General features: G+C 36.3%; 1 protein-coding gene across 1 annotated transcript in view; it reads right to left on the reverse strand.

Annotated features, from left to right (window-relative positions):
* Positions 406 to 24820, reverse strand: part of RAB1A (RAB1A, member RAS oncogene family) — a gene marked incomplete at its 5' end in the record, with an annotated part of 28609 nt that continues 4194 nt past the window's right edge. The window contains 5 exon segments of the mRNA NM_001286965.1: positions 406 to 1152; positions 1494 to 1625; positions 2920 to 3015; positions 7600 to 7695; positions 13578 to 13650. Of these exon segments, the coding sequence (NP_001273894.1) occupies positions 955 to 1152; positions 1494 to 1625; positions 2920 to 3015; positions 7600 to 7695; positions 13578 to 13650 (595 nt within the window). The 3' untranslated portion in view covers positions 406 to 954.

Here is a 24820-nt window from a genome sequence, read left to right on the forward strand (position 1 = left end):
TCTACCACAGAAGAATCAAATGTTGATCAATGAAGCCATTTCAAATGGTTCTAGAGAAGGATCAGAGATAATAGGCTAGGTAGCATACATTCTAAAACTTATTTTCATACAGTTTAATCTCCCTGAACCACTAAGCTTGGTTAAATCCCTGTGCAGCACACAAGCCTCCCTAGGTCATTTACTGGGTATATTATCTGGAAAGCATATTGGATGCTGCTCTAAGATAGGTCTACAATGCCCTGGTTGCACACACAAATGGCTGTTTTGAGTATAATGCAAGGCTCTATTTCCCTTTAGCCATAAGAATTAAAACAATACTTATCACCATACAGTTTGATATTACTTCCAATAAGTACAATATTTATTAAACATATCTTCAGTTGTTTTGTTACATAGTGTGCAACAAATTACAATATTCTGCAGCCACAAATTATATGCAGAGTATGAAGAAACTATTAATCAGATAGTGTAATCTTTCCGTTTATAACTCTACAAGGAAGAACTAGCAAATCAGATCTTACATATAACATCTCACTAAACTTTATGCATGGAAAGTGACAGACACTGGTTGTGCTGTTTGATACAAAATGGCTGAACTTCATCTTCAGAAGACTAAACCTGACATCTAAACATGCCAATATAAACATCAAAACAAAATATATTCTAACCAACCACGGGAAACAGTCTGATATCAGGAAAGCAACAAGGATTACACACATTATTTTATAAACCAGCACACAAAGGTTTAAAACAGTTCTGAAAATGAAGTTAGCTGTCTTGAGTCAAGGGAATAAAAAAAAAGTCAGTATTGACCATTTACAATCTCTGACCTTTGTGGAGACGGTAAGAATCTGTTGTAGTGCAGCTACATACAGTACAATTCAGGCAATTTTGTTTTTTCACTTGGGTTCAGATTGCAAATTCATTGCTGTGAGAAAAGGACGGAGGCAAATTTTAGCAGCAACCTCCACCTGACTGCTTGACCGGAGTGCTCTGAATTTTAACATTGGACTTCTCGGCACCACCAGCTGTTGCTCCAGGACCCATTCGCTTTTTAATCTCAGCTGCCATCGTCATGAAAGACTGTTCTACATTCGTTGCATTCTTAGCACTGGTTTCCAAAAATGGAATTCCAAGGGAATCAGCAAATTCCTAAGAGAATATGTAAGGCAAAATTAATTGAAAAATCTTTTTCACCATCTGAAATAAGGAATGATGAATGACTAAGTTTACTGAACTCAGATAAGACAATGCACGAATTATCACTGTCAGAGTTTCTAGTGCATGTATTTTAGAAGTTAAGGTGGGACTTCCCTGGCAGTCCAGTGGTGAAGACTCCGTGCTTCCAATATATGGGGGCATGGGTTCAATCCTTTGTTGGGAAACTAACAATAAAAGCTAAGGTGGTTGCAGCCACTGTGTGACTCCATACCCATATATAATTCAAATTCAGCACCTTCCAATTCAGTCTGAAAGTCAAACTTTAAACATACCTTTGCTGTGGTGTAGTCTACTACTTTCTTTGTGGTCAGATCACATTTGTTCCCTACCAACAACTTGTTGACATTTTCACTGGCATAACGATCTATTTCCTGCAGCCACTGTTTAACATTATTGAAGGACTCCTAAAAAGACAATTTAAAGAGTGATAATATAGTTCTGAACATAACTATTCTAATGAAGCAAGTGATAAACAGAAGTGTCTCCCCTAAGAAGAGCTAGTGAGACGATAATAGCTATTAAAAAAGAACTCTTAATGCTGGGAAAGATGTGAACTGACATTTCGATACATACTTATATGAATAAGAATACAGAATTTGAAAGCTTGAGGATGACAATGCCTTATTTGAGAAGGAAATACAGCTCAAACTATAGCTCAGGCAAATCCCATTGTTTTGGAATATGCTATTTATATGCACAACAAAATGTAGTTTTTGAAATGTCAAAATTCTGGCTTATGAATGAGGTAGCCTAACTGTTAACTACTAGAGATGTCCAATGTTATAAATGGGTCCAGTGTAAAGATACTTGTTTTCCACAGTCATATTTAAGGGAGAAAAATTTCCACTTTAAATATTACAAGGAAATGACTTGAGATTTATTAACTAGCAATGATTTCTTCATGTTTTATCAAACAGTACTCCTAATGGTGCTGAATCTAAAGTTTATAATTCTAGTTATCTCCTAATTAGCTCTGATTTCATATTTGACTGGAGATTGAACATTTACTACAAGAATTACACACTGTAATTTTCAAAGTTCATCTTTCAACCCTTGGCAGGCAAAAGAACCCTGAAATTTTCTAACTTTCTGATCAAAAAAATAATTACTGCCTTTGAACCATTCTTACACTATTCTTCACATCCCCCTACCTTCTTTCAACAAGCTTATCTTTAGATTTTCACTGTCTTCTTAGAATGTTCCTCAAAGCTCATCCCTATTTCTGAATCACACACTCCACGGGCAGAGACCCTTAATCTTACTCCTGGCAAGTCCAACAGGTCTAATTACAGGGCAAATTTCTGTTAACACCTATCACCAAGGACACAACAGGAGCCAAACAATCCCAGTTCCCTACAAACCCTTGACAAAATGATTTAACTGATAATAAATATAATCTGGGTCCCTTGAAAGCAAATGTAAATCCAATTACTAAATTTTCTGTTTACTAAAGGAAAATAGGAAATTTTGGTTGACCAGTTTATTCAAATGATGTAGGGGAGAAAATATAACACTGTACCTGTTCTTAAAAGATAACTGGTTTGACATGTGTCTTTGTATCATTCACTTCATTCGGGGCGGATAAAGTCTGCTACATAAATAATGCTCACTGCTTGTGTGCAAAGTAACCAGAGTGACATTTAATCAGACACTAACTCGCTGCACTGTCAGTGTAGCGCAGTCTTCTCCGGAGCTTACCTGATCTGTCACGTCATACACAACTATGATGCCATGGGCTCCTCTGTAGTAACTGGAGGTGATTGTTCGAAATCTTTCTTGGCCTGCTGTGTCCCACTATCAGAAAACAATCAAGAAATCCAAGCAATTTCATTAAAACAAGAGTTGGGGAAAAGGCAGCAAGGAGGGAGAACAATTTAGTTTACATAGTTGTGGATTACCAGGATTTGCTATGGGAACATTAGCTCTCTGTGCTCACAGTACTAAATCACAAAGAAACTGCCAAATATCTGAAGGTTCAAAAAAGAAGGCAGTGTCTAATTTAGCTTGCAGTTAATGCTACCAATATTGTAATTATAAGCCGATCAGCAACTACGTCATACTTTTCATATATTCATTAGCCTTTAGCACTGTGCCAAGCTTACACTATGAATGCAAAGATGGGCTGACTTGATACTGGCAAATCTACTGTTCTAGTGCCCCTGTTAACACATTACAACTCTCATCAAACATAAGACAAAGTCTCTTGCTAGCACATTTTATCATCATGGCAAACACTGAAAGGACCGAATTCAGATAACTACCAGTCAAGACAGCACTTTAGCCATCTAAGGAACGATTATTTTAATCCTAGGGAAAACAATGTAAGGAAGATGATTCCAAATACTTTTATAAGATTCATTTTAAGAGCAATTTACCATACTTCAACCATTTAGGTTCCAACACTGGAAACAAATACACTGCCACATTAAAGTTTGCAGTTAAAACTATTGAAAAATATCAGGTAAACTCCTTTTAAAAACCATGATTTTAACAAGGGCAATGAGAATTTTGTTTCAATTGCTCGTAAATAATGACCTTTCCTTTTTTTTTTTTAGAAGAATGTTGTTTTAGAAAAGCTACCTACCCCACTAACGGGCTTCCCAGCTGGCACTAGTGGCAAAGAGATACAAGAGACGCAGGCTAGATCCCTCAGTCCTGTCCCCTGGAGGAGGAAATGTCAACCCACGCCAGTATTCTTGCCTGAGAATCCCATGGACAAAGAAGCCTGGCAGGCTCTAGTCCGTAGGGTCACACAGAGTCAGACAAGATGGAAGCACCTTACCACACCTCACACTAAAACTAATAGTTGATTGATGGGGAAATAACCGAACGGTTACTTAATAAGTTAACAATTAAAAAAACAAAAAACAGACTTGTAGCCTAATACAAGTGGAGATTATGATGAAACAGCCTTTCATGGGAAGAAGTAAAAGTTCTGGAATATATATGTGAACTTGACATTGCTCCCCACTAGTGTCCTAAATGGCAAAAAAAAAAAAAAAAAAAAATTCAGGAGCACTGAGTGAAATCACTTCCTTTTCCAAGACCCAGCCAACAGAGCTGTTAAAAATAAGCTGCAATTTTGGGGAAATTTAAATATAGACTGAATATCAGATAACATTAAGGCATTAGTATCACTGCCATATTTAAAATGGATAACCAGTAAGGACCTACTGTATAGCACATGGAACTCTGCTCAGTGTTATGTGACAGCCTGGATGGGAGGGGAGTCTGGCAGAGAATGGGTACATATGTATGTATGGCTGACTCCTTTTGCTGTCCACTTGAAACTACCACAACACTGTTAATTGGCTATACTCCAAAACAAAAAGTTAAAAAAAAAAATTTTTATGGCATTAGTTTCCGTTTTTTTAGAAGTGGTAATGGTGGTTACATAGTAAAATAGATGCATAATTAGTATTTTTGTAGTGAAATATCATGTCAATAACCACTTTAACATACTCCAAGGGGGAAAAATAATAATGAAGTAATAAAGTAATATGTTAACAATTGTTCCTCTAAAACAAGCAAAAGCTACTTTTTTCATCCAAAGTACTAGCCTATTAAGAGTCAGAAAACCATCAGTAAGGAGCCTCAAGTCTTTTCCGGATACCCTTGGAGAAGCAGGATCTCTGGAGTAAAGTCAATTTGACTTCAAAACATTAAATTTAGTTCCTGGTTATGACAGTTTCTTCATCCATAAATTCCAGATATCACTACTTTATAAAACTGCCAAGTTTAAATGAAATAATATTTATAAAATGCCTAGCACAATAATGGCAACCCACTCCAGTACTCTTGCCTGGAAAATCCCATGGATGGAGGAGCCTGGTAGGACGGAGGAGCCTGGTAGGCTGCAGTCCAGGGGGTCACTAGGAGCCGGACATGACTGAGTGACTTCACTTTCACTTTTCACTTTCATGCATTGGAGAAGGAAATGGCAACCCACTCCAGTGTTCTTGCCTAGAGAATCCCAGGGACAGGGGAGCCTGGTGGGCTGCCGTCTCTGGGGTGGCACTGAGTCGGACAGGACTGAGGCGACTTAGCAGCAGCAGCAGCACAATACCTCATTATAGTAGCTACTCAATAAAATGTTAAGTTCCCTTCTCTTCACCACCACTAACCCCTTTCACAAGGATAGGACAAGAACAGGAAGAAACTATTTCTGAATACACATTAAAAAATTGTAGCTAAGCAACGGCATCCAAAGAGTGAAATTTCTGCTATCTTCTTGCCACTCTGAAAACTCTCCTGACTCGACATCCTAACAGTACCTTCCCTCTGTAACTGACCACCCTTTATGTACATGACCCCTCATAATCACGAGGTAAACTGATTTTCCCTGCTGGTCTCTCCCACTGTCTCTCCCCTATGGGGCTATGTTTCATCCCTCCCTGCAACCTTCAATGTATCTGAATGCCTGTATAATGTGAGCATTTCCATAAAGCTTTGTGAATGAATCAAGTCACAGAAAGAGGCCTTTCATGGGACTAGACTCCATACATGCCCTGCAGTGCTGAATATTTTGTAATCACCAACTGTGATAAAGACCCTGATGGCACATTTGAGCAGGAAAAGCAGAAAAAATAATTAAAATATAGATAAGCCCAATCATTTTTGTAAAAGACCTGGAAAACATGAATGGGTAATTCAAGCCAGGCAAGGTGAAATGTAGCAGGGTTAAAAGTAAAATTTCGCATTTAGATTTTTAACGCCCTAGTCACAAAATCTAAGACTTAAACAAAAAACAAAGCAAAACCGTAAGACCCCAACTAGTAGGTAAAATCGTTATTGAGATAGCAAATGTAGTAAACTCAGGCTTTCTTTCTGTCCTTGTATGGGCCAATGATGAGAAAATGGCAAGAGTCCCTAAAGTCTGAGAGGAAAAAAAAGAAATTCAGAGGCCAAATCAATAGAGAATTTACCCCATGTAGTCCACACTGGCTAGATACTATCTTGTCTTTGATTTCAGGAATCATATTTTAGTACGTGGCACTTACACAGGAGTAACCCAAATTGTAAACGTCTCTGAAAACATGCTTCCAGGAAGGAATGACAGGTTGTGATAAGACCAATCTAAATGGTGGACTGCCAACAGAAGTTAATTTTGATTACACAACTGCAGATGTAGGACTTCCCCGGTGGCTCAGATGGTAAGGCGTCTGCCTACAATGCGGGAGACCTGGGTTCGATCCCTAGGTTGGAAAGATCTCCTGGAGAAGGAAATGGCAATCCACTCCAGTATTCTTGCCTGGAAAATCCCATGGACGGAGGAACCTGGTAGGCTACAGTCCATGCGGTCGCAAAGAGTCGGACACGACTGAGTGGCATTTACTTTACTAAGCAACTGCAAAGGGTTTTTACACAGATTAACATACATACATACACAGAACTATAGATTTGGTTCTCACAACTACCTATTAGTAAGTCAACTATCATCACACTCATTTTAGAGGTAAGAAACTGAGTCTCAGGAAAAAGGCTGAAGTTAAGTTAAACCCATGACTCTCCAACTAATAAACAGCAGAATGAACACAACCAACCCAAGTTTTCTGACTCCAAATTCAGAACTCCTTCCAGTTCAGAGTGCTATTAATTCCATAAAAAAGAGCAGTCACTTGTTTTCTATGTTACCTCATACTAAGAGCCAATTCTAAAAGATAACCGAGATTCTTTTTTTTTTTTTTAAAGACCAAAGGTATGTCCCTCCTGGTAGTCCCCAGACCTATATTAAGTTTCTACTACAACTGCCTATTTTTAATTCAGGGTTGGGGTTTTAAGGATGGGTAAGGCAGTGAGGATGGCACAGGAACACAATATACTGAAAACAGAGAGCTATGGGTCACATGGTTCTGCCAGTAATGGTAGGCAAGTCATTAAATCTCTCAGCATCCATTTTCTGAGCCGTAAAATATGTAAGAAAAGCTAAATTCCCTTCCAATAAAATTCTACATTTCTACAGAGTTGGAACATACTATCTAATACTCAACTAAAACAAATATGAAGAACCTCTCCTAGGTTTTTCCTGGATCCAGAGTATTCAGCACAATAAAAGACATGAAAACTGCTCAATATACTTCTATAAGACGAAGTAAACAAACATCAACTTAGACCCCTTAGACCTCACTGATAAAAGCGCAAGAAAAAGAACTGGGACCAGGTTTGACTTAAAACATGTCTTTCTCAACTCTATGAACAGAAAACTCAATGAAGGAGGTAATCTTAAATCACTTTCAATCTAAACAATTCTTACTCTACCATTCTGTCACAGATGAATGATTCCTAAGATACTTTCATTTTAACATATTACAAATAACAAAGACATTCTAAATTTACCAAAATAATTTCCAAAAAATTTCTAGTCCAAAAATTACTTACTATTTGAAGTTTGATTGTTTTCCCATCTAACTCTATAGTTCTTATTTTGAAATCCACACCAATTGTGCTGATGTAGCTTTCTGTATATGTATCATCCTAAAGGGAAAAAAGTTAACAATTAAAATGAATGTTCAATAGAGTAAGTAAGAAATACATTAACTTTTATCTAGAAAGCTGATAAAATTTGTAAGACACTAACAGTCTGAGAACAGCCACTCCATCCTGTTCCTGCACTCAGTTCACATTCTGAAGACAAAGTGCTACTTAAAAATGGCTTTTTTCCAATAGCTATTCTTTAGTTTTCCAATCATATCTGGGCAAATTCTTTATATGTATCATACAGAGAAGGTTTTATATTTTGAATGATTACAAATGATTTTTCTAATTTGCTAATCAGCAGAATTCTTGTTCCTCCACCCCCACTGGTTATTCAGTTTATTCAACACAAACCTATGATCATGTCCCTCTCCTGAAATTCTTTCATAAGTCAATTTTATTTCCTAGATATCACTTTTAAAATTGACATAATTCATTTACAGAAAATTCACCCCTTCAAAATATATAATTCAGTGGTTTTTAGTATATTCAGAAAGCTGTGCAACCATCACAACTATTTTAATTCCAAAACATTTTCTTCACTCCAGAAGAAAACCCTATACCCAGCAGCAGTCAGATCTCTTCCTCTCCCCCTAGACTCTGGAAACTACTAATCTACTTTATGTTTCCACAGATTTGTCTGTTTTGGTCACCTCACATGAATGGAATCATACAATGTGACCTTCTGTGTTTGGCTTCTTTCACTCAGCATAAACTTTTCAAGGTTCAGCCTTTTTTGTTTTATATATACACACACACACACACACAATTTATCTATTTTATTTTTGGCTGTGCTGGGTCTGGTTTTTCTCTGGTTGTGGTGAGTGGAGGCTATCCTCTACTTGAAGTACATGAGGGCATTCTCTTTGCAGAGGCTTCTCTTGTTGCGGAACACAGGCTCAGTACTTGTGGCGCACGGGCTTAGTTGCTCCACAGCACGTGGGATCTTCCTGGACCAGGGATCGAACCTGTCTCTCCTGCACTGGCAGATTCTTTACCACTGAGCCACCAGGGAAGCCCCAGCCATGTTACAGCATGAATCAGTACCTCATTCCTTTTCATGGCTGAAAAACAGCACACTGTATGGATATCCTACGTTTTGTTTATCAGTTCATGGACATTTGGGTGGTTTCTACATTTTAGCTGTTTTATCAATAGTGCTGCTATGGACATTTGTGTACAAGTTTTTGTGTGAACAATGTTTAACCCAAGGCTAAACTTTTAAAATGACACCTGTTTTTTCCCTAAGTACCTATTACAATTATTTTACTCTTAATGAAAACAAAATTCAGTTTTTTTTCTTTAAGTGAAAATATATGTAAATGGAGAGATCACACTTTCACCATGTAACCCCACTGTACAATTATCAGGCATAAAGCACCACCCAGGAAGTATTCTGCTAACAAAAATGGATTTAGGCTCAATCAAGCCTAAATCTATTAAGAGTAGCACTGTTAAAAAGAACTTTCTTTGATGACAGAAAGGTTCTATAGACTGTGATTGTCAATACAGTAGCCAGTAGCTCCATGTGGCTAGTGAGAACAAGGAACTGAATTTTTTATTCCATTCAATTTTATTTAAATTTAAATAATCACAAGGGCCTAGTAACTACCATAATGATATATAAAGCACTGCTCTGGGGCTTACTTCCAATTACAGAAACAGGAAATCAGGAGCGACAAGTTTAAAGACACCACAGAGAAGCAAATTGACAAACCTAAAATGCTGGACAATTTATAGGACAACTGCCCCAGTTTCTGCAAAAAGAAAGTGACATGAAAAATACATAAATAAAAAAGGAGGAGGTGGGAAGTGGGAAGTTGGAAAAACTCTAAAAGACTAAGCAGCAAAACAACGAAATTAAAGTATGAACCATGGGTTTTAAAAAAAATTGAAGTCTGGTTGCTTTACAATGTTGTTAATTTCTGCTATAGAGCAAAGTGATTCAGTTATACATATATAGACATTTTTTCATATTCTTTTCCATTATGGTTTATCACAGGAAACTCAATAGTTCCCTGTGCTATACAGTAGGACCTTATTTTTCCATTCTATATATAAAAGTTTGCATTTGCTAACCCCAAACTCCCACTCCCATCTCTCTCCATCCTCCCCTCTCCACCGCTGGCAACCACAAGTCTGTTCCCTACGTCAATAGTCTGTGTGAACCATGTTTTGAATTGTGATTCAAACTAACACCACACTTCTTAAGATAACCAAGAACATTTATTTTGTAAGTCAACAAATGTTTTTTATATGATAGTGTATGAGTGTCACTCAGTCGTGTCTGACTCTGCAATGCCAAGGACTGTAGCCTGCCAGACTCCTCTGTCCACGGGATTCTCCAGGCAAGAATACTGGAGTGGGTTGCCATTTCCTTCTTCAGGGGATCTTCCCAACCTAGGGATCGAACTCAGATCCCCTGCACTGCAGGCAGATTCTTTACCATGTGAGAGTAGGGAAACCCTGTATTAAATACAGTATGCAAGGGGAAATGACACATTTGGGATTTTTATTTGTAGCACTCCAACAAAAGGAGAAAAAGGACGACATGAAACGAGTGTGGGCAAGTCTTGATAATGCTGAATCAGATGTGTACATGACACTGAGACAAAGATGGCTAAAGACAACTGTAAAGTGTGATCAGAGTTCCAAGTGGCGAGAGACAGCTATGTTGACTTATCCTCCACATATATTCACATTTCGGTATAAACAGAATCACTGGGTAAAAGGATATTTTTGAAGCATTGAATGCAATTTGACAAAATACTCATCATTATTAGATATTCATTTTTTAAATTTAAATTGTCAAGTATCACGTACTATAGAAAATGGATAGAGAACAACATTCAGCACTAGAACATGGCAGGTGCTTTGTTAGAAAAACTTATAAATGCTGTTATTAACTGAATTCTTATATACCCCTAAATAACCCTTACTTGCGTGCCTCTGAGCCACTGAACTTGCCATTTCAACTGTCCAAATTTTCAGTATCTCTTTCTCCCCACTCCCAAGCTTTATCCCCCTAGCTCCCTAGCCCGTGGGCAAGTTGCCAATTTTTATCCATTTTTCAAATTTGAGTTCAGGCAACAGTGATTGTCCAAACATTCCCCAATTCCTTGGCCAGTAGTTAAAGAGATTCTTCCCTCTGTGCTCTCAAAGCTTATTATACATTTCTTAATCATACTTTTTACAGCTTGAATCTATTTTAGGGATCTGGGAATCAGTATTTTAAAAATGCTTCCTGGCTGATTCTGTGTAGGTAATACTGAAAACCTGTGACTTAGGTCTGTAGGAACCTGGAAAGGATTTTCTTTGAAGCGCAAATACCTCAGGCTACAGCCATTTTCCTCAAGAAATGCTAGCTTCTTTCCACCTACCCAGATCACTGATTTAATACTAGGAATTAATTTTTAATACTTGTCACTTTAATAAATACTAAGTATTATCTAATTTTGACAGTAAAGAATCAGCCTGTAATGCAGGAGACCTGGGCTCGATCCCTGGTCAGATTCTCTGGAGAAGGGAATGGCAACCCGCTCCAGTATTCTGGACTGGAGAAGTCCATGGACAGAGGAGCCTGGTGGGCTACAGTCCATGGGGTCACAAAGAGTTGGACACAGCTGAGCAGCTAAACAAAAAAAAAATTTTAAGCCCTTTAATTACAAATAAAACTGAACATTTTTTCACATTTACTGGCAATTTGTATTTCTCCTTTCGTAAACTGCCGACTCATGCATTCATTCTTATTTCCATTCGGACAAATACCCTTTCCTCATTAGTGTACAAATGTGCTTTATATACTGAGCCTATCACCTCTTCCTCCAAATACTTTTTCCTAGGACCTTTTGTTTTCTGACATTATGTGTCAACATTAATTTTAATGAAATCAAATATAACAGTCCTTTCTTTCCTGATTTTTTTCCTGTTAGAAAATACTTTCACATATGATTAAAGAGCCACCTAGGTTTTATTCTGGTACTTACATGGTCTTATTTTCAAATTATTATATATAATGAATATACATGAGACTTATTAATATCTCATCAGAAAAGTAATATTAAGTATTGAGATGCTGTCAAGCTTGCAGTGGTGGATTTTAAATTTTTTTAAATTCTAATTTTCCCTTGAAAAGCTTGAAGTTATTATAGGCAACAAATGGTATCAGGTATTTTCCTTGAAGTGACAAGTCTGTTCATCTGATAAAATGTACACCCAATACTCAGTTCTAGATAAATGTAGCCTGTTAGTTGTTCTTTCAAGTTAAAAAAAAAAAGTTCAATGAAAAAAGCAGCTAGTTTAGCTCATAATGGAAACAACTATACAAACGCTTTTCTCTCCCTTAAGACAACCAACACATTCCAGTCTTCAGTAAAACTGTTTTATGTGTACTCATTTTTTCACACAGAATATTTAAAAACACTCAACAAGGATCAAAATCTTTAAAAATTAGTAAGTGTCCATCAACAGATGAATGGATAAAGGAGATGTATACATACATATATACATACCATGGAATACTAGTCAGGCATAAAAAATAAAAATTCGACATTTGCAACAACATGGATAGACTTGAGAGGGTATTACGGTACCTAAGTCAGAGTGAGAAAGACAAATACTGTATGGTATCACTTACATGTGGATTCTAAAAAAAAAACACACACAAGCTAATGACTATAACAAAAAAAGAAACAGACTCACAGATTTGAGAACAAATTAGTGGTTTTTGGCAGGGAGAGGGGAAGGAGGAGAAGCAAAATAGGGGTAAGGGATTAAGAGGTACAAACTACTATGTATAATACAGAAAGTTACAAGGGCATGTTGTACAACACAGGGAATATAGCCAACATCCTATAATAATAAGTGGAATATAACCTTTAAAAATTGTGAATCACTATATTGTACATCTAACAGCTATATAACACAGAACATCAACTACACCTCAATTGTTAAAAGTATGAAAAAAGTTAATCATTTTTTCCTGTTTCATCAAAGACACACTTAAGTGATAATGGTGTTTTTTTCCTCCCCTATGAGCAAATAGAGGTAAACACCATGACTATGAGCATAATCTGGGGCTTAGCATTACTTCAGTCCAGTTCAGTCGCTCAGTCGTGTCTGACTCTTTGCGATCAACATAGGACTAATAAGGCACTTGCTTTTGCACCATCAGGGCAAAGATCAACAGAGTGAAAAAAGGCAAATGTCTTTTGTCTTAGTACAATTACTAGGTAATTATTTATTCAGTAAATACTAATGATTTCATGTTATTAGGAAGTAGTTTTTGATCTCATGGACTCCAGGAGGGTCTTGATAATCCCCACTGGTTCACATCTTAAGAAGCAATGATCAAGATAGTGAGAAGGAAAACATGTTAAATTTGAAGGCAGTTCATAAACACTATGAACAAGTCCGTGCATTTTATTTATTAAGTTGAAAGTTATTATTAAGTTATTTATCAGTCTAAATTTAAATGACAACGATGTCACTGTTAAAAAAATAAATAGTCTGTACCAGGCCCTGCTTTTTCTTTTTATTCTACTAAAGTTTTACTTGAAGATTTGTCTTCCATCAAGTCATTTTCAACACAAACCTACCATTTTTTCCCTTACTCATTATTTATGTTGGAATGAAACACTGTTTGACCTCCAAGGAGAGTATCAGACACTTTGACTTTATATCCACAGTTTTCCTGAATTTCTTTTAGGAACAACAGTATTTTCTCTATTTAAAGAGTCTAGATATCACTGGGAATGTGTATTTGGAGGCTTCACATATAAAATTCTGGAAGAATATCCTGAATAAAACAGTTTTATCTTTTGTCAACCCAGAAAATATACACAGCATTAATGCCTTTAAAATCATTTTTGATTTCAACTTACTGCAAACCTAAGAAGAAGGCAAGACTTTCCAACCCCAGAGTCGCCAATCAGAAGTAACTTGAATAAATAATCACTGCAAAGAGAAAAAGAAAATGACATTAATAAAAAGCATATTGTATTATAAGTTCTACAACAACAAAAATATAGCCAAGACTAATAGCTCACTGAGGAAGACTACAGCTTGTGAAAAGCCCATGGACGCCCTATAGAAGCCCAAACGCCAAGAAACAGCAGTTTGGGGCCCTTTTGATGAATCACTGAACATGACAGAATTATGTATAAATAAGATAGACAATGACACCCTTATCTCTAACTCACTGAACTTCCACGTCCAAGCAACGAATGAAAGGAAACATAAGTGATATGCATTCTTGGAAGAGTCCAACAGACTTTCCCTAGAAAAATCCCACTCTTCTGCAATATTAGAATACAGGGAGTTAAAGTTTCATTTGTTTTTGCCAGTGAAACAAACAAATCTCTCCTTCAACTTCAAATCTCAAATCCTTATTTCATAGCAATCCTCCAACAAAGGGCTTTTATGAATGATCCCTCCCTAGCATCCACCTGGAGTTCTCTTTTATTTTAAACTAGAGATACAATAAAAACAAGGAGGCTGTTTGTGTAAATGCTCAACTTTGCCAACATTCTAAGCTTGTGTCAAAGCATACTTCAGAAAACACTGGAAAAAAAAAAACAAAACACTGAAAGCTAGGCTATGTTTATGCACATTTACCATCACTGAGACTATCTCAAAAATTATCTCCAGAGAGCCTTTCATAAATCTCAAGACAACAGTCATCCCATGGTCAAAGGAACCACTCATAGATTCTATTCTTCCCAACTCTGACCAGTTCTGTAAGTTCTTTTAAAGCAATTTCAAAATGACAAAAAATCCAGAATTTACAGATTTTTTTCAGAAGACATACAGGATTCTTAAATTTCTTCCCTGTGACTTAGTTTTTATAAAATGCTATCCACTTAAAATGAAACCCAAATATCACTTGCAAATGAAATGTAGATTACAAGTGTATTTACATGTAAGCAATATGTTTGGGCATGATTATCTCTGGGATTATTAATCAACTGTTTACCGAGATTTATAACACCAGGGGGGCTTTCCTAGTAAAGAATCTGCCTGCAATGCAGGAGACCTCAGTTCAATCCCTGGGTTTAGATCCCCTGGAGATGGGAATAGCAACCCACTCCAGTCTTCTTGCCTGGAGAATTCCACTGACAGAGGGACCTGGTAGGCTACAGTCTGTGGGATCGAAACAGTGGGACATGACTGAGAGACTAACACTTCCACTTTCACCGAGGTTTATACAGTGGTAAGTATTAAAACTTTTAGATTTCTGGGACTTCTCAGGTGATCCAGTATTTAAGAATCCACCTTGCAATGGGGGGACATGGGTTTGATTCCTGGTTGGGGAACTCAGATCCCACATGCTGCAGAGCAACAAAGCCAGAGTGCCGCAACTACCAAAGTGCACATACCATAACTAGAGACTGTGAGCCACAAGGAACGGTCCCGCAGGCCGCCACCTAAGACCCAATGCAGCCAACTAAATTTAAAAAATATATAAAAACAAACAAAAAACACATACCTTTCTAGTTTACCAAGTTACTGTAGTACACTTATTGTCTCTAATTATACCAAAAAAGGAAAAAAATTTTTTTAAATCCTGCCCTAGTAAATGGCAAAATAAAGGTCACAGAAGGTAATAAGCTTTTAAAATAAGTGATTAAGAAGGGCTGATTGAAGCACAGGATGAACTTAATAACACCCTTTCCCATTTGAGAGCCTAAAGAATAAAAGGGGATAGTAGGGATAGGTATTATAAAAATTTACCCTTAATAAATTATTAATACCTAATACCAAACAACTTCTATTAGTCAGTACATTTGCTGACTGGCTTCAGTACTATTGATACCCTTCTCTTTAATTAGACCAAATGAATTCTTAAGAATGATGAACACTGAACACTAGCAATGAGTATCTTACAAGTTTACATTTCAGTTAGCAAGAAAAATCACAGCACCAACACAACTACAGTTACTTTGTTTTTAACAGAAATTATGACACAGCAAATGCCCTGAATTTACCAACTTTCCTGAGCACAGTGCCAGGTATCCAGTAAACACTCAATAAACATGCCCTGAATCAGTGGTACTGGTAAAGGACAGCAATGGGCTACAGATGTCGCCTCTGATGTCACTAATTACCATAAAGATCAATTTTTCTCTTTCAGAATAACCATAAGGCTGGAGAAAAACATAAATGCTTCCTAACTATGTTACAAGTTACATTATGGTTTCAAAGAAAGTAGTAGTCAATTTTTTAAAACTACCTTTTTCAATTATCACATTCTTTTTAAATTTCACAAACAGCATTATTTTGAAACATCATTTATGTGTTTCTGATAATTTAAAGGCCAGAGCCATTATAAATAATATAAAGAATCGAGCACTGTGCTCCGCAATGAGTTTTGCTAAAGAAGCCTATTTTTTTCTCTCCCAAACCATCAGTTTCACTAACGTGACAAGACACATGGAAAAGAATGGCAAACAAAATCAACCAACAAATTTCTTGCCTTATCCAATTTACACACCAAGAGACTATGATCAACAGCACGTTACCTGCATTGGAACGTTTTAAATTACCTACTCCTGTAGTAGCTTATTTCTAAACTATTAATATACATGAAGTATGATAATTCAGACTTGAGATCACTTAAAGATATTTCTGTAACTATAATTTACAAAACAGAACAAGTAATAATGTTGATAGGAAATATGCGAATCTAAAGTTAGAAAGCTCAAGATCAGTTCTGGTACAGAGCCAAGGATAATTTAGCAAAATGTATCTTTCTTTTATTCTCAAGAATCTGACTTAAGTTTTCAGTCTGCAATACCATTTTGACTTATGTGAAAAACCGAATTCTATCAGTTGAGAAATTTTTGTACAAGTAAAGAAATCTTTACAGATTACAGTACAACTATAATCGACACTCTCCTAAACTAGATTGTTTTCAATCAAAACTTCCTCTAGTCTTCTTCATGTCTAATTTACAATGACAATGATACTTGATACCTTCTCCCCATAGTAACCTGGAGTCTTGTTTTTCCTCACTCTGATGTTTAACGTATCTGTCTGTGTGATGGTAAACTGACTTACTCATCCAAAATATAATATTGTGCCTTTAACAAAGCACTGTATCAAGAGTTCAGAGAACATTTTAATTTTGTGTTTTTAATCAGGTCTCTCTCATTGTGAGTAACAGCTAAGGAATAGTCATTCTTGAGTAACATTTTGGGCAAAATGCCAGAGAAAAAAATCTACAGGAACATGGCATGTTGAAAGGACAGATAGCAAACCCCAAAGGCCAAGGCAACAATTTGAGCCACAGAGTAAACAATCATGTACTGGATTATAACCCCCAAAATAAAACAAATATCCATGAGTCCATAAGGGTACAAGTATTAACTAAAGAGGAGAGAAGGGACAACTCTTCCTTACATGAGGATTCCAAATAATACATGTAGAAGGAACATGAGAAGTAGAAAATCACTAGTAGATCCACTGCTGCAGACAAGATCCACTGCTGAATGCTAAAATTAGTGGGTGAAACTTCAAGGAGAGTTAAGGTATCTGCATGACCTCAAAACACGGCCCCCACCTCAAATGTTTATTACTGCAGTGGTTTTAACACAGGCCCACAAATCCGCTGCATACTCCCCCCTCCAGGAGATGGGGCCTCTTTAGCTCCCTTCCCCTGAGGGTGCATTGGTTCTTAATGACTGGGGGGGGGCGGGGTGTGGGTGTGGGTGTGGGTGATGTCTGACTCTTTGCGACCCCATGGACTATGTGTGTCTGTGTGTGTCTCTGTATGTGTGTCTGTGTGTGATGTCCGACTCTTTGCAACCCCACAGACTATGTGTGTCTGTGTGTGTGTGTGTCTCTGTGTAAGTGTCTGTGTGTGATGTCCGACTCTTTTCGACCCCACGGACTATAGCCCACCAGGCTTCTCTGTCCATGGAATTCGCCAGGCAAGAATACTGGAGTGGGTTGCCAGTCCCCTTCCCAAGCCTCAGGAATAGAGCTCTGGTCTTCTGCATGGCAGGCAGATTCTTTACCCTTCGAGCTACAGGGAAGTCTCACCTCTATGGCACCTCTTCCCAAATCTATAACCCCATCTAATCAAAAGAAAACATCAGACAAATGCAAATTGAGGGAAACTTGCAAAATACCTAAGCTCTTCAAAACTGCCAAGATAATGAAAATCTACACTGAGAAACTCAGATAAAGGAGGCTAATATGATATAATAATTAAATACAACATGGTCTCTTGGATTAGGTTCTGGAACAGAAAACGACATTACTGCAAAAACTGGAGAAACTGAACTAAAAGTCTATAGTTTAGTTCAGTTTACCCATGTTAATTTCTTAATTCTGATAAATGTACCATGGTATATAAGATGCTAACATTAGGGGAAGTTGGACAAAGGGCATACAGGAATTCTCTGTACTGCTTTTACAATTCTTCTGTGAATCTAAATTTACTTCAAAATAAAAAGATTTTAGAAAAACAAACTATGAGAACATTAATGAAATAGGTATAATCTCATTGAAAAAAGCTAGCTCCTGATATTTTTTAAATGTGAGAGATATATTTTGTGTTTTCTTGAGTTAAATCAACAATCATAAATCATGGTAGAATCTGTAAAATAAAAACTTTGCTTTTGAGGCACAAATATTTTTTCAGAAAATTACTGCAAAGTGGAGATAATTCAGTGAGAAAGTACGACAGTTAAGACTGACAAAGATTAAGACTGCATGGAAGTGGGGCAGATTCAGCCTTTTAACAATTGGACGGTGGGATGCCAAAGGCAACAGCAAGTGAAAAATTATTTTTGTTATCAGTTTCTCCTTAGGTCAACTCATGGTCTACTTTTTCAATACTGCAGACCCTTTATTTGCACTTATGATCTGAACATAATCTTAATACCCGTGCCATTTTTGCATGTAAGCATTAACACTTTCCGTACCTTGAAATAGGAGATGAATCTGCTTGTTGCTCAATCTAAAATACTACTCAGAATTCCATTATATCAAGAGACTATTACATGATATACTATTATGTAAAAAGATTATAGAACATCTTTGTCCAGAATAACCCATTATTGTTAAAAAACAATTTGTACACACATAAAAGATTTGGGGAAAGAAGGGGACACTTCTAAACTGTATGATTATACTTGTCTTCTCTATTTTTTAAAATGTCTGCAATCACACTGTTATTACTTTTCTAACCAGAAAAAAAAAATGCTATTTGAGAAGAGGAAAAAATTTTAATCAATGGCTTATTCAGTGACTAAACAACCTAATGAGTTCTTTCGGCATACCTGCCCTAACACAAAGTAGGCAGAGTAGGTCAAGGCTAGAAGCAGGTAGCATTGGCACACTCCCAATATAAGCAACAAAGATATGAATCAACTTTTTGGATTAAATAAAAATTAACATTTTTTATCTTCTTTTATGAAATAAAATTTGGATTATCACATACAGTTCACCTGTCAATGAAAATGTTACAAAAGAAAGTTGACTGACATTAACACAACTTTCAACATACACTTTGGAAATACACCAAGGAAGACAAGACAAAAGTAAACAGTGGAGAATTATATAATTGTTTTTATCCAAACAGTACACCCCAAAACACAAATTTTAAAATGTCAGCTCTAAGTATACCTTAGAAAAGACCAGCTATTTTACAAAGTTAAAACGGAACCTGTAATTTCTTCTCTTTCACCTAGAACAAGTTCACTTGCATGACACGAAACATGTAGTTTTATCTTTTTATAAAATCATACTTGAAAACAGCCTAAAAGTAAGCTCATATAACAAATTTAAAACAAAAGTCATGATTATGAGATTATGATATAGTGGGCCCAACAAATTTTAATTCGTCTTTAAACTACACACTAGCCTATTAGCGTTTGGAGTTTAAAAAGATTAAGAAAACTTTGGAGCTGCAATAATTGTGCATGACATCAACTCTTCTTTACTCACTTTAACTATGCTCCACAGAACACAATTCAAAATTGATCATTAGGCTAGAGAAGAGGTAAGAACTTTTTCATATGCTTCAATTGTATTGTTTGAATTTTATAGAGCACATATTACTTTTCTGATTAAATTAATAAAAACTAAACAAACCTTCAGTAATAGCCAAAAGCAACCTGTTAGTCGAAATAAACAATTAAGATCTGAGAGGGCAACAGTCTTTCCTTCATATTTAAAAAAATTGCCAAGCAATTAAAAAAAACTCTCCCTACAACTGACCACTAAAACCACAATTAAATAAAACATACTTAGAGACAACAGATTAATTTTCGAGGTTCCATTTTAGGCTCTGTTTAAAGGTGTTCCAAAAACCCAAAGCTGGAATTCGGAAAATGAGAGAAACTTTGGTTGATTGGAAGTAGTAAGCCATACAAGAGGACAAGAGAGTAAATGGTCTTAAAATGCATTTAACGGCAAATATTTGCTGAAAAGCACACCAAGTGTCCACTACCTCCTTACCTTTCAAAGCCTGCATGGGTTTTAGAGCTGGAAAGACCTGTATTTGAATTCAGGCTCCATCAAATACTAGCTACAAAATCTTAAGGCAAGGTACTCACCTATCACTATGTCGCTCTATTTCTTCATCTGTAAAAAGATTCCATTAGCACACTACCACCCAAATAGAGGGCTTCGCAGGTGGCTCAGTGATAAAGAATCCACCTGCAATGCAGGAGGCACTAAAGATGAGGGTTCGATTCCTGGGTTGGGAGGATCCCCTGGAGCAAGGAAATGGCAACCTACTCCAGTATTCTTGCCTGGAAAATCCCATGGACAGAGGAGCCTGGAGGGCTACAGTATATGGGGTCGCAAAGAGTCGGACCCCACTGAGCACACAGGCACACACCTGAACCACCTGATGAGGCTCTGGTCAAGAGTACAAATACTGCCTCTAAAATATCTAGCACAGTGTCTGGTACATTACAGGAGCACAGTAAGTGGCAATTATCATTGTCCCTTCCTCCCTCCAATCCAGGATGAAAAAATTCAAGAGCTACAGACAAAAACGTTGAAGCTGTTTGTTTATCCGAAGTTTCTGTACAGATGACGTGTGACAAACTATCACAGAAGTTTACCAGTTTAATTTATATAAAGTAAAAGTGCAAAAATTACCAGGTAACAGTTATAAGTACAATGATCACAACTAGCAACACATACAACCGTAAAATGGTCTGCAGCAAATAAGCCTGCCTCTCCAGTAAAAGAAAGGCATTTTGCTTTACCTGCTTTTCTCATAGAAAAGGCCTGCATGACTTTTAAGGCACCAAGTAGTCAAGAATAGTCATGAGGAAAAAAAAAGATAGTCAGAGGGTAGAAAAACTGAAAATGGATACAATAATTAACTTCAAGTCCAGAGAAGCTCTAAAGATCAACCAAACACAAGATGTGAAGAAAGTCAAAGGCCTATTAACAATACATACCTCACAAACCCTTTTTTTTTTAATTGAAGGATAACTGGTTTACAGAATTTTGTTGTTTTCTGTCAAAACTCAACATGAATCAGCCATAGAAAGGAGAGGATCTATGTATACTTTCTTAACAGACCTCTCCAATCAAGAATTTTAGACATAACTGGCCACAAAAATGCTAGTAGCCTAACTGGCTTAATTTCAAATTCCTAAAAGCTAACCACACCCAGTAAACTGGAACCAGCATACCTGGACTGTAAAATCACAGGCCCTTGAGTTAAAATTTCAATTCTACTGCTTTTAACTCTTCTCTGCCTCCGACTCCTGTAAAATTAGGACCCTATTTCTTCATTGGATTAGGGGAAATAATGGACGTACGTAAAATTTCTGACTAGAGGCGGGAACTCAGGTTGTTTCCTATTGATCTTAACTCAAGACTAGCACCAGGGCTTCTGGAGTGTCCTCCTCAGTGCTGTGTTCTTCTTCAGCTAAATCAACATAACTGAAACTTTCTGTCAACAATTGAAATCCTAGGCCCCTTCTCCAATTTTTTTGCACTATTATGCCATCCTAGTCTCTACAAAAAAAAAATCATAAGCTTTAATTTGCACTAATACTGTTAAATTGATTATACTTGCTTAAGTTTGAGTCATCTTAACTAACTGGTAAGCATCTGGGAGCGAAGTCTCTGTTGTATAATCAAAAATAAAAACCCCTCAACTCCTAGCATAGTGTAATGACAAAAGGCTGGCTGTTTTATCAAGCTTTTTCTCCAAGGAAATTAGATTTTTGCGTGCGTCTACCCACATGCGTGTGCATGTGTATGCTCACTGAAAGATTTTAAATATCTGTATTGAAAAATTTTTTCAAATAGACAGGTCAGTAATCCATGTTTGATGATTAAATGTGTTAGAAAAATTTAACAAGCTCAAAAGGCATAAATGGACTGTATGAAGTAAGTGGTATTCTGAACTTAAACCTATGGTTTTCAACTCGAAATGCTGGCTTAGTTTTTTTTTTCGCCCATTTCTCACCAATTCCCTTGATATATTTTACACTCTCAGATGATAATAAAGTCAGTATATAAGTCCTACTTTATATATAAAACCTATGAGAATGAATCAAGACATCTATGAACTAGCACACAGAACCTGAACACATACAAAGTGCAACTTACTGCTTAAATTAACTTAGAACATTTGTTTTAGTAGAGAGTAAGCTCAGCTCAAAACAGCATGGTAAATTTTGGAGTTCTGACTTCATTAGCCTTAGTAAGTGATGAACCCAATTGCTCTTTATGAGGACAAATGCCACCCACCAACCTATAAATTAAGCACTAAATAATAATTTGACAAAGTTGCTTAAACTATCCTTCTATAAATTTAACTATTTTTATAAATCCCATATAATTCAATTAAGACTATATTACATATTACTCTGATCTAGGCATTTACTGTAATTACATCCATATGAATTTTATGGCAATAAAGATAACTGCAGAGATGACATTGTTGTTCATGTGAACACTAATGCTGTTTGAACTTAGTGTGTCTTTGTTTCAAGAATGTTGGAAACACTTCATCTATCAGTAACTTAATGAGAAACAAACAGGTAAACATTTTAATAAAAGGAGAAGAAAAGAAAAGCACAGACTAGGTCATCAAAATAAGCCATACCCAAACAAATCTCACATTTTGAAATTAGTTCAAGATCCCAGATTTAAAGCTAAAATCTGTCCCCCCTGGGTTTCTACATTTCAAAAGAATGGCAGTGAAAATTCTCTTTTCTGTTTTCAATCTTCTACATCAGGCATTTATAACTTGAGGTTCATGAATACACTCAGGGAATGTGAACAGCTTGCAACTTTATGCAGAATGCTATGAGTATGTATATACATAGGCAATAGATCCATAGTGTTTATCAAATATTCCCAAGGGTACATGACCATAAATGGGTTAATAATAACTGCCCTAAACGGGCAGAGCAGCAAGTACAAGTAGTAATTCCATTTAAGTACTATTGTTATTCAAAGAAAATACAGTCAGACACGTTAAATTCATCACTGTCCTGGAAAACTTCAATTATATAATTCAGTCTATCTCATTTGTAAAGCTCACTAGTCTGAGGTACAGAGTGCATGAAATGCCCTATGTGAAGACCCTAGCCAAGTAGCTGGCACGGAGAGTAAGTACTTGTCAATTAGTAGCTATTATTATCAAAATTAATGTTCCCAAAGAGTGGTTCTTATGAGCAAAAGTAATACTACCTGTCAAAATCTATAAACATGGAACAGAGCGAACTTAACTGGAACCTATATCAGCAACCTTGGATTTAATAAACTGACCCATCAGTCAAAAAAGTACCAAGGAAAATTTCATTTCCTACTTCTCCTTTGTACCCTATTTCTTCACATATTTAAGTAAATAAACAAACCTAAAGCCTCAGGATTACTTTCCCTTTATACTACCCTTTTATAATTTGAAACATCACAGGGTGAGTCCAAGGAAAAGCCAAGTCCTCGGTTTTCTTCCCTGAATTCTATTCCTGATATCAAAGAAGCAATCTCTCCTCAGCCCCACCTTCTACAAGAAAACAGTGGAAAAGCCTGACTGTTCTGCTCTCCCAGAGCAGGGCGGAGAGGTGGTCATTTTGTCTAACTCTTACTAAAACTTCAAAATGCAGTTCACACGAACAGTGGTAAAAAGCAGGAAAGTCAACACATCTAAGATATCCCAGGCACTGGCATCCTACACCCATTTTTAGTTTCTCTTCATCTTTTTATTTTGCAAATTAAAAAAAAAAATCTCAGAATCTTAAAAAGCATTTTATTTAACCCCATTTTCATACATTAGGAAAAAGACAATAGGTAACAGCAAAAGGAAGCTCTTAACTATCAAAAAGGAAACTTAACTATTACAACTGCAAGTGGTAAAACCATCATATTTGTAGTCAGAAGTTGCCAAGGAGAGCAAAAAACACATACACAGCCAAAGGACTGCTGATAGGATATGAACATAACAAGACGTTAAGCACTTGTTACATCACTTAGAAAAATCACTTATTGCTTCTAGAACAAAAATTGAAATACTAAAGAAATAAAATTACTCACAAAGCAAAATTCTCTTTAAAAGTCAACAGTTGGCAAGAGAACACCTGATTCTAAAGCTCTATCTTAAAAAAAAAAAAACTTTGAATATGTAAGACACTGTCAACATCCTATACTTTAACCTATTCATGATGAAAAGGAGAAGAAATTTTAAATGTAAAATTTCAGTTTCTTTAAATGATCCTACAAGATCATCCACTCACACCAAACTCGTCAGATGCATTTTGTGGAAAGTCTACATAGCTACTGGGAACTTACACTATGCAGAGAAATTACATACACTGATTCTCTATAGACATTAAATAGTCATATTCTGGACAGTGAGAATACTTCTTTAAACTTCTTTGAATTTCCCAAATCACTACTAACACCATCAAAAAGTCATCAAAGCAACCAACAAAAATAAAACCTACTTTTAGTTGGTTTCTGCTTCTTTTCTAATAAAAAAGATTAACTAAAAATTATGTAAAAGGCAGTAATGATGTATTTATCAATGAAATTACAGTTAGCCAGATAATAGAACTGATTAACTTGTTTTTACTTTCAAATCCTTAAATTAAAAGATAAGACTTATTCAAAGCAGAGCACTGGCCAAAAAAAAAAAAAA

Source organism: Capra hircus, chromosome 11 (assembly GCF_001704415.2).
Source record: "Capra hircus breed San Clemente chromosome 11, ASM170441v1, whole genome shotgun sequence".
NCBI lineage: Eukaryota > Metazoa > Chordata > Mammalia > Artiodactyla > Bovidae > Capra > Capra hircus.